General features: G+C 39.2%; 1 protein-coding gene across 1 annotated transcript; it reads left to right on the top strand.

The window, feature by feature from the left end:
* Positions 1-4,319: 4,319 nt before the first annotated feature.
* LOC147998375 (synaptonemal complex protein 3-like) lies at positions 4,320-13,696 on the top strand. The gene is made up of 8 exons (XM_087601033.1): positions 4,320-4,410; positions 4,846-4,912; positions 5,450-5,484; positions 8,173-8,290; positions 9,336-9,435; positions 10,539-10,637; positions 12,757-12,846; positions 12,963-13,696. Exons 1-8 carry the CDS (start codon positions 4,320-4,322, stop codon positions 13,014-13,016), a joined length of 654 nt encoding a protein of 217 aa, XP_087457159.1. The 3' UTR covers positions 13,017-13,696.
* The last annotated feature ends 2,602 nt before the right edge of the window (positions 13,697-16,298 follow it).

Below are 16,298 nucleotides of genomic sequence, written 5' to 3'. Positions count from 1 at the left end.
TATAGATACATGTTCTGGCATTCTACACGCCACCCCACTTAACAGGAGAAAAAACAACACATGTCATTCAGCACTGCCTTGAAGCATGGAGTGCTTGGGGAAAGCCAAGATGTGTAAAAACTGACAATGGCCCTGCCTATACATCTCAAAAATTCCGTCAGTTTTGTGCTCAGATGCAAGTTACCCATCTGACGGGCCTGCCCTACAACCCTCAAGGACAGGGAATCATAGAGCGCGCTCATCGGACGCTCAAATCATATTTAATAAAACAAAGAGGGGGAATTATGATAGAACTCCCCCCAACACCCCGAGTGGCCACTGCTTTGGCCCTTTTTACCTTAAATTTTTTAAATCTTGATGAAGCTGGGCAAACAGCGGCTGAGCGACATTGCTCAGAGCCCAAAAGGACAAAAGAATTAGTTAAATGGAAGGATGTATTGACAAACGAATGGAAGGGCCCAGATCCTGTTTTGATAAGATCCAGGGGAGCTGTTTGTGTTTTTCCACAGGATAATGAAAATCCAGTTTGGGTTCCGGGACGACTTACTCAGAATATCAAGACAGAGGACCAAGAAGATGATAACTCTGGTGGATCCTCATGCTGATCCAGGGAGTGCCAATAAAAGTGCAGAGCGAACTACGGTGGGGAATAATGTCAACCTTCCCCCTCCCGATGCCGGTGATGTATAATGCCCAAGTGTTTCCACGTTTCTTTACTACCAACAAAGAATTGGGACTAGCCTATTTACCACTAGATTCCCAAATAGAGCAAGTAAAAGAAAATAGGATTATTCCCCTTAAGGGCAGCCTTTGTTTTGGCATATTCAACAAAATATCTTCTGATCTTCCTTGCATTATGTTGAGTAATCAATCTTCTGCTTGGTTAAGAGAGGCCACATGGGGAACTGGTGAGGAAGACATTGTGGCTAACGCCACAGTTCTCTATGGTTGGTGGCCTTACATTAACTCCTCCACCTGCCCTCTCCGTCAACCAATGTTGGCACCCTTTTGTAGAGGGACCCAGGATGAAGAACTTACTTTGCCTTGGACTGGTTGCCAGTCCCGGGACTCTGCCTGGGCAGTCCAGAATTTTTTTTCCTTCTCGCCTGATTTGGGAGGCAGAGTGAACTTCACCACCATTGATCGTAGATGGTCCAATAATAATCCCTTTGATCAATGGATGCTTTGTGGCGTTAATGGTAGCTACACTGATCTTACACCCATGGCGATGCTACTTGGAGGAAAGGGAGAAAAGGGAAGGTTATCATTTTCCTGGACGGGGAATATCCACCCTTCAGCCTCTGTCTGGACAGCTACTCGTATAAAATATAAACCTTACTGGAGCACGGGGTTTAACCCTGCTCCGGTTTGTGTCTGGCCGCCATTTGTGTGGATTATAAGTAATGCCACTAAAGTTTCTAATTTGAATTGTACAGACGGTTCATGTTTTTATGCCCTGTGCTGGGATGCTAGCCAATATCCCATAGCGGTAGTTACCCGTATGCCTCGCTTTATCCCGGTCCCTGTTGAGACTCCTGGGACCCTGACCTTATTTAGAGGAAAGAGAGATTTTGGCATTTCTGCGATCATTGTTGACATTATTGCTACAACGGCAGTTGCTGCCTCAGTTAATGCTTCGGCATTGGCCTTGTCAAACACAGTACAGACAACCCAAACTATCAATGATTTATCGGCTACCGTCTCTGTGGCTCTGGACAGACAGGCCTTGGCTAATACTCAGATACAAGGAGGCCTCATGCTTGTTAACCAACGTATAGATCTGGTCCAAGAGCAACTAGACATCCTATGGCAACTGGCCCAGCTTGGCTGTGAACTAAAGCTCCCCGGCCTTTGTGTCACATCTATACAGTATGAACAATTTACCAAAGCTGCCAATTTGTCTAAAACCCTTTCACAACATTTGTTACAGAATTGGACCTCGGATTTTGAACAGACGCTCAGGGAATTGAGAGCGGCCATCATTCAAGTAAACTCTACCCGACTGGATATGTCTTTGACAGAAGGATTGTCATCCTGGATCACCTCAGCAGTCTCTTATTTTAAGGAATGGGTGGGGGTGGGACTTTTTGGAGCAGTCCTCTGCTGTGGATTAGTGTTACTCCTCTGGTTGCTTTGCAAATTAAGATTTCAAACAAAGAGGGACAAAATTGTGATCACCCAGGCACTTATAGCCCTTGAACAAGGAGCGTCAGCCGATATTTGGTTAACCATGCTTAAGCAATAGGTCGCCGGCTGGACAGCTCTTGCACTCCTAGAACCTCGGTTCATTGCACAGGATTAGAGTGTCCGGCTTGAGCAGCCCATGAGGGATGACGAGCTTAGCATCGCACAGGGAAGCTCTACCAAACACGCTCCCTGGAAGGCATGTCATATTACGTGAGGGTATCTGCCCCAGTTTTCCCTCCCTCGAAAAAATGGCAGTGCGACGGGTCGGGAGTGCCCTGGGTCTCAACAACAGCTTAAGGGTATCTCTCTTGTACAGGTTCGCCAACTTTGTGCGAGGATATGACCTCTGCCTTCACCCTCCTATTTATGGGTGTCCTATTTGCTTAAAAACAGATAAGGGGGAGATGTGGAGGGCCGTCCTCACATTCTCCATTGTAAGATGGCACCGATATCCGGCAGGATGCACCTAATAAAAGGGCAATACGCAAGCACCTGGTAAATTCCTCACTCAGGGGGACACGTATGCTGTGGTACGTCATCTGGCACATCTGGCAGCGACCAGCCAGAGAGTGACACGTCCTAGGTGAGGATAGTTTCCTATATAAGAGATGGTCTTTCCCTCACTCGGGGTCTCCGTATTGTAAGCTTGTGCTCTCGCTCTCAAGATGCATTAAAGCTATTTCTGCAGAAGGATCCTTTGTGTCCTGCGTCATTCTTGCTGGCGAGACGTAGCATGGGACATTCTTGTATGTTTATGGGCATCTCTTTCTTTAGGTTAGGGAAGTTTTCTTCTATGATTTTGTTGAAGATATTTACTGGTCCTTTGAGCTGGGAGACTTCACTCTCTTCTATACCTATTATCCTTAGGTTTGATCTTCTCATTGAGTCCTGGATTTCCTGGATGTTTTGGACCAGTAGCTTTTTCCGTTTTACATTATCTTTCACAGTTGTGTCAATGATTTCTATGGAATCTTCTGCTCCTGAGATTCTCTTTTCTATCTCTTGTATTCTGTTGGTGAAGCTCGTATCTACAGCTCCTTGTCTCTTCTTTTGGTTTTCTATATCCAGGGTTGTTTCCATGTGTTCTTTCTTGATTGATTCTATTTCCATTTTTAATTCCTTCAACTGTTTGATTGTGTTTTCCTGGAATTCTTTCAGGGATTTTTGTGATTCCTCTCTATAGTCTTCTACTTGTTTAAGTTTTCCTCCGTTTCTCTAAGGGTGTTCTTCTTGTCTTTCTTGAAGTCCTCTGGCATCATGATCAAATATGATTTTAAATCTAGATCTTGCTTTTCTGATGTATTTGGATATTCAGTGTTTGCTTTGGTAGGAGAATTGGGCTCCGATGATGCCATGTAGTCTTGGTTTCTGTTGCTGGGGTTCCTGTGCTTGCCTCTCGCCATCAGATTATCTCTAGTGTTACTTTGTTCTGCTATTTCTGACAGTGGCTAGACTGTCCTAGAGGCCTGTGTGTCAGGAGTGCTATAGACCTGTTTTCCTGTTTTCTTTCAGCCAGTTATGGGAACAGAGTGTTCTGCTTTTGGGCATGTAGTTTTTCTTATCTACAGGTCTTCAGCTGTTTCTCTGGGCCTGTGTCCTAAGTTAAACAGGCAGGTCACTTGGACCAGAAAAGTTGGTCTTACCTGTGGTCCCGAGGCTCAAGTTTGCTTTAGGGTGTGGCTTATGAGCTCTCCACACGTGCAGCAACCAGGAGGACCTGCGCTGCCTTTTCCGGGAGCCCCCGTGCACCAGGGTCCCAGATGGTATTAGATGTTTTCCTCTGGAGTCGGAAATATGGGCAGAGTGTAGTCTCTTCTGGCTTCCCAGGCATGTCTGCCTCTCTGAAGGTTTAGCTCTCCCTCCCACAGTATTTGGATGCAGAGAACTGGTGATCTGGTCCCTTCAGGTTCCGGCGGTGTCTGTAAATAATTCCTTAAAAAGAGAAGATATGGTCTTTCATGGAACTAGGATAATTATTTGATTTTTGAAAATTTAAATTTTTCTATTTAAGAGATTCCTTTGGATTCAGATAACTTGAATTTTTCTCCCCCTCCCCTTTTTATGTTTTGTGTTGTTTTAACTAAGAAAACCTCTGAGTGCTTAGTAGTAGAAGAAGGAATCTTAGGGAAGTCATGACAGTACCAATGGATGAGTGCTTAACACTTTTTGACTTTGATGATGAAGAAGATGATACAAATGTTTTGGAGAAGGCTCTTGCTGAAGGTACATCATGTGCAATGTTGGGCATTTATTGTGTCCTGTAGTTCCTTAGATTTTTACCTAGTCACTTGAAGTGGAATAAAACTTTCCTAAGGGTTTTCAAATACTTTATTTCTAACTTTATCTACATCTATATGTTCCTACCCTAGAGTTTAGCAATGCCTACAACTTCTCTTGGCACTGCAGTCACAGTATGTTGTGAAATAATAACTTGCTATGATTTTACCCCAGGAACACTTAAACATTGTTGCTATAAAATATTGGCGAATCGCGAATTTGTTTTATAAAACCTGTAAAGGAATTATTTCACTTCTGAGGCTGCTCTAGAAACTTACCTGGGCTATTCTTCCAGGGAAATGCAAATCGATAGTACTTTTATTAACTATTACTAATATAACATAATTTCAACTATGTTTCCATTTCTCCTTGTCAATACAGAAAAGAGCGCAGCATGTGACAAGGATGAGAATAAGTCACCTCCTATAGAAGCAGACGAAGATATGGGGTAATAATTTCCAATAATTTTTGCCAGTTCAATAGAGTACATCAAAAGTAGTGTTTGATCCTTGCACTGGAGAGGTAGATGCAGGAAGATCAGGAATTCAAGGTCATCCTCAGCTATGTATCCAGTTCAAGCCCAGCGTGTTTTCCTTGAGACCTTGGGATCACAGACACAACGAGACTGGGACAATATGATCACCAGCATGATATCTTCACATGTACACGCCCAAAGGACAGGGGAAAACCATAAAAATGAGAGGGGGACCAGCTGGGCAGAAGAAGGGTCTCAGTGAGATTTGAGTTTATGAAGAAAGCAGTGTGGGGTATACATGTGTGAATTGTTAAATGTAAATAATACAAGTTCACGTTGCTTGTCCAACATGTGTTTTATATGACTATGAACTTTATTGCAAACCAAACATTATATCTTTATTATAAACAATTACAAGGGCTTTCTTTGTAAAGTTCTGTGTGTGCTGGTCAAATGCACTACCGGTTATCTGTATTTCCAGCTTTAATTTTTTGTTGTTCTTCTTCACAGGGATGAAATACAGAGCATGTTGCATAAATTTGGAGGTATGATTTTTGGAGATATTTATATCTTTAGAAACGTGTTTAAAACCATATATCAATTTTTGTAAAAGTAATGTTAATCTTTATTCTGTGTTAACTGACAATTAGTCCCTTCTTAGGACAGATTTTTACAGAAATTTTGTGATTCTAAAACAATTTTTCACAAGTGAACATTTCCATCCTTTAAACAAAAGTGAAAAGATTGTTTTTGGACCCTGGAGACAACTAGAACTTTAGAAGCAAAACAAATGGGACAGTGTTGCATTTCGTTCTATTCACAAACTAAGGGATAGTACAGAGATGTGTCTCTGTGCCTTTCTGTGCCTCAGCTTTCATTCCCAACATTTATTATGTGAGGCTCTTGAGGAATCCTTTTTCTGCGTGGTTCCCAGCATTCCCATGGTGATTCACAACCATCAATAATTCTAGATCATCCATGACCTTCTATTTGTCCACCTCTGACCGTCTGTTCTGATCTCTGTGGACACTCGTGTTATACACACGTGTAGATACAGAAAACTTTCATATGTATAGAATAAAATAATCCAAATTAAAATTATTTTTGTTGGAGAGAATGTTCTGAAGTTTAAATACTATATTTATCAACTGAGTGAACTCATTGTAATCGTTTCTTTTGTTTTGTCTTTGTTAATTTGTATATTGCTTGCTTGGTTTTGAGGCGCCGTCTTACTGTCAATTGTGAGTTCAAACTGCTCTGGAAGTTGTTACGATGCCAAGTCTAGGCCTAGTCTACAGATCTCCTCTGTCAGCTTCCTGGTTGCTAGAATTACAGGCAGGAGCCACCACAACCAGTTTGGGAAGCAGTGTTCTTTTAAAAGGAGTTAAGAACAACTGGTTCTTTTGTAGGAATTATTGATCTCATGAACTTTTCCCAGAGACATATTTTTCTATTTGTGATGACAAAGAATTTGTTTTCTACACTCTTTCATGAATTTGTGGTTATGGATTCTGAAAGTATAAAATTGTATTTAATAGTCCAGATTTGTTCTAGTTACTGAATGGTCCCTATTTATGGTAGAATGCATGTTTAATAAACATTATTTAATATATTGGATTTTCATGCACTGCTCTATTATACCGTATCCCCTATGAAAGATTCAATGAAATTACTTTCAACTCTTTCTTAATTATATCCATGCTGCTTACATGCTCTACTTTTTCGTGTGTGTGTGTGTGTGTGTGTATGTGTGTGTGTGTCTGTGTCTGTGTGTCTGTGTGTGTGTGTGTGTATGTGCGCGAGCGCATCTGTGCACGAGTGTGTCTGTGTGTGTGTGTGTGTGTGTGTGTGTATGTGTGTGTGTGTGTGTGTGTGTTTTGCAGGTGTGCACATGTATGGGCAATTATGTTGGCGCACATGTCAGTCAGAGTTTGAAATTAGAATGTATTTGTCAATTGTATGTGGGGGGTGGCATGTATGGTTTGCATGTATATGTGGTACATGTGCTTACCTGGTACCCTCAAAGGCCTAAAGATGGCATTAGATCCCCTTTGCTGTGGTTATGAGGCACCATGTGGTTGCTGGAAACTGAACCCAGGTTCCCTGCTCGAGCTGCCAATGTTCTTAAAAACTGAGCCAACTGTCTAGAGCCTCCAAATTATTATTTTTGAGACAGTATTTTTCTGTATCTTGAGCTATCATTTCAGTGAGACGGAATGGCCAAGAGTCCCAGGGATCTGCCTATCTCTACCCCTAAGTGCTGTGTTTCAGGACACGAAGCATCACACCTGGCTTTTATGTGTGTGGTACAAGTTCAAACCCACGTTCTCCTACTTTGCATAACAAGCAGTTTAACAACTAAGGCATCTCCCCAGACCAAAGCCCCTATTTTCATATATATATATATATATATATATATATATATATATATATATATATATATTTGATGATTGAGCCTACTTTATACACATATCTTACTGTTAGATTTAAAGATGACTGGGATTGTTTTTAAAAGAATTTCCATGTATTTTATAGCTCAAGTTCTAAGACTGGTCTTTGAAGATCATTTCTCTAGTTAAAGCCCGACTGCCAACCACAGTACAGAAGTGTACTATATCATTTCAGCTGGACAATATTTTTTGAATAACAGTATTTCCCTTTTAGCAAAGTGTTTGGGAATAACTTAACATATAACCTCAGCCCTCTTGTTTTATTTCCTGGGTTGTTTAGTATAATGTCTCGATTTTAGAAATATCTTCAACTAGGAAAATCAGATCTGAGATGTCGATGGATATTTCTTCTGCAAAATACATGGGTCAAAAAATATTTCAGGTTTCCGAGATTTGTGTGTTTTATTTGCATTGACCTCACTGGTTGTGCATCCATAGTCTGCAAATGCAAAGTTCTAAGTACTCTAAAATATGAAACTTTGTGTGTTGTTTGGGTTTTCAAGACAGGGTTTCTCTGTTCAGCCCTGGCTGCACTGGAACTCACTTTAGACTAGGATGGACTGAAACTCTCAGAGATCCACTAACTTCTGCTTTCCAATGATGGGATAAAATAAAGGTGTGCACCGCCACCACCTATCAAACATATGATCCTTTTTGTGTAGCATGTTGATGCTATATTTCAATTTGAGTATCATCAATATTTTAAATAAACCATAACGGTCTATGCTTGAAAGTTTAAGAACAATAGAATACTTTTACTATTACCCTTTATTTTCAATACAGAGAATGTGAACAATTCTCTTCTTGAGAAAAGAAGAAGAATCCAAATGTACTCTCAAATGATTTCCAAGGAGAGTAGCTATAAAATGAAACAAGTTTGGAAAACCAAACAAAAGCAATTGTAAGTTTGGTGGTAATTTTAGGGCCATGTTTATATCATTTCTCACTGTATATTGGTGCAAATGACTTAGGAAATATTATTACCTGTGTATTGGAATCTCCAGCGAAAATGTTTCCCTTGATTCTGTAAGCAAGTAGTGTTTTAAATCCAGGCTGTCATAGAACTGACATGTGTTTCTTGGAAGTCAGTGAAGATTATCTTTTCTTCCTTATTATTTTTAAAGTAATTCATGTTTACTCTGGAAATATATTAATTGAGGAAGTGGTAGGTACTATGTACACTATTACATGTCTTTTAGTTAACTGTATAGACAATGTAGAGGAGAGTTAATTGCATATCTTAAGTCATTTGTACATTTGAGCTAACTCAACTAGTCTTTGTATTAAAAGTTAACTGTGCCAAAGGGCTTAGTGAAATATTCTGACTCAGAAAAAACTTACTTCCTTATTAGAACCAGTAGAAAAAATAAAAAATTGCTTGGAAATGAAATTGACTTTCATAAAAACTCTGTGTGTGCGCGCGTGTGTGTGTGTGTGTGTGTGTGTGTGTGTGTGTGCGTGTGTGTGTGTGTGTGTGTGGGTGTGTGGGTGTCTGTGTTTGTGTTTGTGTGCACACATGTGTGTGTGAGTGAGTGTGTGTGTAGGTGTGTGTGCATGTGTGTGTATGTGTGCATGTGTGTGTGTGCGTGTGTGCGTGTGTGTCTGAGATTTACCTCAGTAGTAAAGTGGTTGCCTATCAAGTACAAAGTGAAAGATTGGGTCCTCAGCCTTGGAAAAATTATAATAATACCTTTAAAAATCCCAATTTTGAGGTTGGGGATTTAGCTCAGTGGTAGAGCGCTTGCCTAGCAAGCGCAAGGCCCAGGATTCGGTCCCCAGCTCTGAAAAAAAGAAAAAAATCCCAATTTTATTTCTTGGGGTCCCATCAGAATATTTGAAGTGTTATGACTAATTTCTTTTTCAGAGTATAAATATGACAGTTCAATTTTGTTTTGATATTTCATAGTGATATAAGATATAAGCATGTATTCTTATCTTTTTTACAGGCTAAAGCTTAACAATATGTATTACCAGCAATTTATGGATCTGTTTAAACAATGGGATTTGGATAAGCAGAGATTTGAAAAACAGCAAGAAAACCTAGTTGTTGGTATCACACTTAGCTTTCTAAATAATCTCTTATAACAAAAACTCCAGTAGAATCAGGATGCTCACGTTATAATAGGTCTGTGGAAGTAAACCAAGCTATACTTCAGTTGTTGACTTTGTTCTTACCCCTCAGAACCACACCCGTTTTGTTCTGGAGGCCCGAAATGAGAGCCCAGGGTTTCATCCAAGCTAGGAAATATCTCTTAACCCTACGCTATAGCCTCAGACAGTTCTTGCTTTTGAGACAGGGTTCATTAACTTTGCCAGGCTGACCTATACCTCAGGCATTGCCTTGTCCCTGTGATCCTCATGCCTCACCGTGCCAGAAGCTGTTATGGCAGCCTGGTGTCAACTAGCCTGGCTGGAGAGTCAAATCAAAAATAGAGAGTAGAGGATATAAAAGCTGAATTGTTGGGACATCGATGGGCATGTGACAAGAACTTGGTAAAGAGCAGGTATGCTGGACCCTGAGAAATGAGAGCAGAGTCAGATAAAGGGTGGTAAGGAGAGACTCTATGTTTCCTTTGTATTGTTTCTGTATACTTAGTGAAATACGACCATCAGCAGGTGAAAATGTTACCTAGGTACACTAGCTGGATTTCAGTTTTGCAGCCATGGTACTTAGCCACGTCCAAGTGAGTATAAAAACCAATTTTATGTAGACATTGAGGTATCAAAGAATAAGCTATTACTTGAATATAGATCTTTTCCACTTGTTTTTACTGGGATGTGCATGCTGTTAATGTCTGATGTTTGGGGGGCCGAGGAAGAATAGGGACAAGTTCCAGCCAGCATGTGCAACATAGGCTGACTCTGTCTTAAATGTTTACTAATTCCTATTTAGTGACTAGTGGATCATTATACTGCATATTAACGATTTTTAAATTATTTAAACTTAAATATCTGTCAAAGTAAAATGTTAAAAGTATTCCTTTTAAAATGCTTCCTTTTGACTTTGCTATAGAATTATTATTTTTCTTTAAGGATCGAGCCTAGCTTAGAGAATTAGTGTTTCCCGGTATATAATCTATGAATCCTTAAAGAACAGCTAAAATCCTTTACCAAACTCTTGTTACTTAAGCTTTCTTTTATATCTGCAGAGTATCTTCAAACAACAACAAATGGTACTAATACAGCAGAAAATTAAACAGAACCAGAGAATGACACTAATCATGCAGATGGTTATACAGTACACACAGGTACTTACCCACGAGGGAGCATAACACCTCAGAAAAGAAGCGTGCAATGTTTTTTGCAAGCTGGTGAAACTTTATTAATCTAAAATCTTAACTACTTGTCTGTTTGAATTGTTTGAAGAAAATATTGCAGGTAGCTTTAGGGTTCTGTTTTACAATGATTATTCAAGGTAGGAAACTAGGAAATTACCTAGAAATGTACTTTTCATGCATCTTATTGATAGCTGATCAACACTTAAGTCAAGCCACGAAAGACTGGACAATTGAGGATGTTTTTAGAGGGAGAGTCAAGCATAAATATGGGTCTACATATTAAATAGTTTAATAAGGAATTTAAAAGGTTTTCAATTTAAAATACCTTTTCTGAAAACAAAAGTTATTTGTCAGTGTTTGCAGGCAGAGGCCTTGTGAGGCTGCTCTAATGTTCCCTGGGATCAGGATTTTAATTGGTATCAGTGTTTGATAAAACACCAGTCAACCTTTCTTCTAAACATTCTTATGAAATGTTCCATTTCCCATTAAGAATATTGGTGTGATGTTTAATTCTTCCTTGTCTTTTAGCTTCTCAAAATGAGCTATAGCACATTTGTTTCTTCATGCAGTGGCTCAATATTGCACTAAATTTATCTCACTAAGGCTCTTAACCTGAGTCCATTTTTCTCCTGTTAACCATCATCATCTTTGAACTGTGAACACGTGTTAACTGATCTCGTGCTGTCAGTCCAACCTTCCTATGTCTGCCATGCTGTGTTTCTCTAACATCTCTGTTTCCAGCAAATTATCAGTAATTTCTCATTTTGTAGCCTTAGACTTTAGAGATTCCCTGTGACTGAGTCTTTCTTAAAGTTTCATTTACTACATGTACCCATTATCTCACCTCGTCTATTGATTTCTTGTTGATTTGCCAACTACACCCAAGTCATTTACCAATGTGTACTTTGTATATACAGAGAGAAGCATTTCTGTCTATATTTTAGTTTATTAACATTGTTGTTTGTGCTTTTCCTTACTGGAGAGAAACGAAGCATATGTCTTCGATGATGGTGATGATGATGTTGTTGTTGTTGATGATGATGATGGCTATGATGATAATGTTGTTTGTGATGATCATGGTGGTGATGATGATGTTGTTGATGGTGATGATGATGGTGGTGATGGTGATGTTGTTCTCATTTATGGTGATGATGATGGTGATGATGATGAAAAAGAAGATGTTTCTTCACAGCACTAAGTGTAGTACTATTTGGGGTAGTAGGAAGTGGGTATGTTTTTTATTAATGCATGTTAATGGTCTAAAATTTATTTCTTCTAACCACATGGGGTGGTACAGGTATATAATGCTAGTATTATAGAACCTTAACTAAGCTACTATAGTATAACCCTGCCTTTTAAAAATACTGCATATGTGTGATATTTATAATGTAAAAGCTCAGGAATTGCTAAAATGTGAGATTTTTTTGAGACAGGCCTCACTGTATAAACTTAGAAGGCCTTGAGCTCACTATCCATCCTTGAACTCAAGAGATTCGTGTGCCTTGGCCTTCCAAGTGCTATGAATTAAATTATGCACCACTACATATAGTTTAGCAATGTAATTTTAATTTATGTAAGTTAAACAGATCTCACAGTACAGATTATTTTTCCTTTATTAAATTCATGTTACATAACCATTCTGCCAAGATGATTAAAACTTTCTAGAAATTTTTTAAGTTATCTTCCTGATGGGGTATTGTAGTTTTTATTCACATATTTAATTTGGCTCTTCTTTGAGCCAGAGTTTCACTGTATTCCTCAGGCTTATCTCTAGATCTGTATCCTGACCTTCCAGAGTACCAAGAAATCATGGGAAACTCTGCACATTCTTGTTCCATTTAGATTTCAACATTTCATTGATCTATTGTTTAGGGGAAATATGCTAATTTTGTCCCTTTAACCACATTGTACAGGTGTCTGCTGTATTTCCATTCATTATTTTTAATTCTTGTATTATTTATAATGTTTTTGAAAATTGGAATACATAATGAGAATTATTTGAATACTAATATATTCTCACTTATGAAGATGAATTTTGCAATTTAGAAACTAGGAGGAATTATAACTGAACCAGTCTTTCGTGTTTTAGATTTTGAAGAACGTGGAGGATAAAAGTGCTTCATGCATTGAATTGAAAAAGGAAATTGCTGAGTATCAAAAGAAAGAAATGATAGAAACTGTAAGTTATATTTTGAACTAAAACAACATAATTGAGCAGAAACATTAAAGTGTTTTATTTAGTAAAATATGCACAACAGTAACAATTCAACATGTTTCTTTTCTCCTATGAGACAGCAGCAGCTCGAGATTGCAAACATTCGAAAGTCTCTTTTATCCATACTATTCTGAGGAGTCCTTGAAGAACAAACACTTCAACTTGTTTGCTGCAATAGAATTCTAATGTTATCTAAAACGCAGTTCCTTACATCAAATTTAAGTTTAAATGAAATCTAAGCAGGCCTATGACAAGCAGCTCTTTTGCTGTATCAAGATTTTAACTCCTGGGTTTTTAATTAGTGACATTTCTCTCTCCAACAGTGTGAATTCTCATGTATGATTGAACATTAGTTAGTTTGTTTGTTCATTTATTTAAGCATCAGAAAACCCCTAATCAATGATGAAAGAGACAAAGAACAATTATAGAAGGTTATGTTGGCATTTGCCTTGCTTTGCTTGGCTTTATTTTTGAGACATGAGCTCGCCATGTGACCCAGGCTGGTCTCCCATTTCTGGGCGTAACCTCAGCCTGCAAAGTACCCAAGGTTTTTAATTTTTAATTTGACAAAATTGATATTGCCTGGATCTCACAATTGAGCACATTTGCTACCTTGTTTTTATGAAAAAGCAACAGCAAAAGATTGCAAATTCTCAAGAGCATTGACAAATCTGTATTACTGAACTGAACTGTTCAAATGAAATCTAAAATGTCATGTGACTTGCAGCCATTCCTCTGTAGCAAGGCTTATTGTAATGTGAACTGTTTCTCTATGGTTGTAAATATTATATCACAAATAAAGATTATTTAAATTTCAGTTTCGGCTTCAGAATATTTTTACCATTCTTAAAAGATACAAAATATTGTTATGGATGTTAAATTGAGCATTGTATTATGTTTTGTGGATTTCTGTCTTTTCTTGTTTTGGAGACAGAGTCAAATGGTGTTTCCCATATCAGATCGACCTCCAGGCCTCAACTGAGCTTCACATTTCAGCCCTCCAAATAACTAGTTCTACGGCTGTGTGCACAACACAACACAACACGACGAGTTGTTCTTGAAGGAAAGTCTTCAAGAACCCCATTTTGCATGTATACCCTCCTTTGTGTTCTTAGAAAACTACTAAGCCAATTCTATGTGGGAAATAGTCTATGATGTATAAAATGTACCCAAATCGTGTTTAACAATAACTGAAGTTGTCATGTGTGCCTTCATGGCACCATACTCCCTGACATCATGATTATGAACCTGACCGAGCTTCTGCAAGGCCCAGTGGATGCTTTTCTTTATTACAGATGCCATGGTCATGGTTTCTCTTCAGAACAGTAGCACAGTCACTAAGACAGTAGAGGATGTCTATATTGTGAGGAAATGGACACTTGAGGAATTAAAGTTTAACTCTCTCAAACCCAAGTATGAAAAATCTGTGTTTATCTATCCCAATTATACATTTCAATACTGAGGAAGTAACCATGGGATGACTTCAGGAAACCCCTGGACATACTATGAGTCATATTACATTGAAATTCCATTAATTACTTCTTTCATTAAGCCCATACTTTAACTAGAGGCCACAGTATTTCTTGCCGTCTCCCTGGAATCATTCTCAATTGAAAATCAGCATCCAGTAGACCCAAGAAGTCTTTCCTTCCCTCACAGTAGAGTTACCCTGGTAAAAGGCCATTGGTTCCTCTACAGAATCCCTCCAGAAAGGCAAACTGTAAAACTCTTAGATATTGTATTAAGGTTCTTCCTTAGGGGAAGCTGGCTGTCCCCACTTTAAGTTTCTCTCTTACATTAGTCAGAATGGCTAAGAACAGACACAGAACTGACTGACAGCTCATGCTGGCAAGGATGTGAAGCAGTGGGAACAATTATTCATTTCTGGCGAGACAGCAATTTTATATGGCCACTATCAAAATCAATATGGTGCTTCCTCAGAATATCGGGAATCTGCCTACCTCAAGACCCAGCTATGCCACAGTTTGGCATACTCCCAAAGGATGCTTCGTCCTAACACAAGAAAACATGCTCACCTATGTTCATTGTGGCTTTATACATAACAGAATCAGGAAACAGCCTAGATGTCCCCCAACTAAAGAATGGATAAGGAAGATAGGGTACATTTACACAATGGAGTATTATTTAGCTGTTTAAATATGACATCATGAAATTGGGAGGTAAATGGATCCAACTAGAAAAAAATCATCCTGAGTGAGTTAACCCAGACCAACAAAGACAAAAATGGTATATATTCCCCTATAAATGGATATTAACTATTAAGTAAATGATAGTCTTCAGACCCAGAGATCTTAGATAAAGAGGAGGAGAGTAGCGGTGTAGGTGAGCATCTTCCTGGGAAGGGAAAATTGAATAGATTTTGGGTGTACTGGGAGGTGGTGGGGACAGGAGCATGAGGGATTGGCTTGTAGGGAAGGCATAGAGGGAGAGAGTGCAGGGAGAGTCAGGTGGAATTGGGGAAAAGTTGAGGAGTGTAGAAACCTAGCACAGTGGAAATTGTGGTAATCAATGACAGGGACCAGGGACCGTACTCTGGGAGGATATGGAGCCTGAAATGTCCATCTGTTGTACTTAGGCAAGGCTTCCAGTGATGGGCTAGGATTGCATTCAGTTGAAATTTAGGTCAAGGGGATCTTTTTGAGATCCTCAAATGGCCCAAGCTAATGGTAGGACAGAGGACCACTTTCCAAAAATGCTCAGTGGTGACCCCATTACAGAGGACAACATCTACACAGGTCATGAACATAGGAAAGACAACCTGGTGTCTGTACAGACCCTTCACTTCTATGTTCTAGTCTCTTTGATTCAGGGAGGTACTCGGCAGGCTACTGAAAGAGAAACTCAGACACCAAGCTGGCAGCAAAACCTTCAATCTACAATCTGCCTGCAAGGAGGCAATGGTTGCCATTGAATTTATGGTAGTGGTCAACTGCTTTAACTTGAGACCCCTACTACAATTGGGAGCTCATGCCCTACACTATCGTGATTGCCAGGAATAGAAGACGGGATAGCAGAGAGATCTTGGGTAGAGCAAAACAAGAGAGTCAAGCAATAAATAAATAAATAAATAAATAAATAAATAAATAAATAAATAAATAAATAAAATTATCTTGGTGATATTTTGCTATACACGTAGATTGAGGTCCTGCACAGTCAGAATCCTCAGACTGACCTCTTATAGCAGCAAATGGGAGAGGATGCAGAGATCACAGTGAGACATGTGGAGAGAGAATTATTTACAAATCTGCATAGGATTCCTCCTCTCAGAACTCAGGGAAGCCCATGGAAGTGGCAAAGGAAAGATAACAAGAATATAAGAGTCAAAGGCGATTGGGGACAGGAAGAGAACACAGCCCACTGAATCAACTGAGCAGGGCACATATGGACTCACAGGG

Source organism: Rattus norvegicus, chromosome X, assembly GCF_021556685.1.
Source record: "Rattus norvegicus strain SHRSP/BbbUtx chromosome X, alternate assembly SHRSP_T2T, whole genome shotgun sequence".
Classification (NCBI taxonomy): Eukaryota; Metazoa; Chordata; class Mammalia; order Rodentia; family Muridae; genus Rattus; species Rattus norvegicus.
This window is presented reverse-complemented; position numbering and strand designations above follow the sequence as displayed.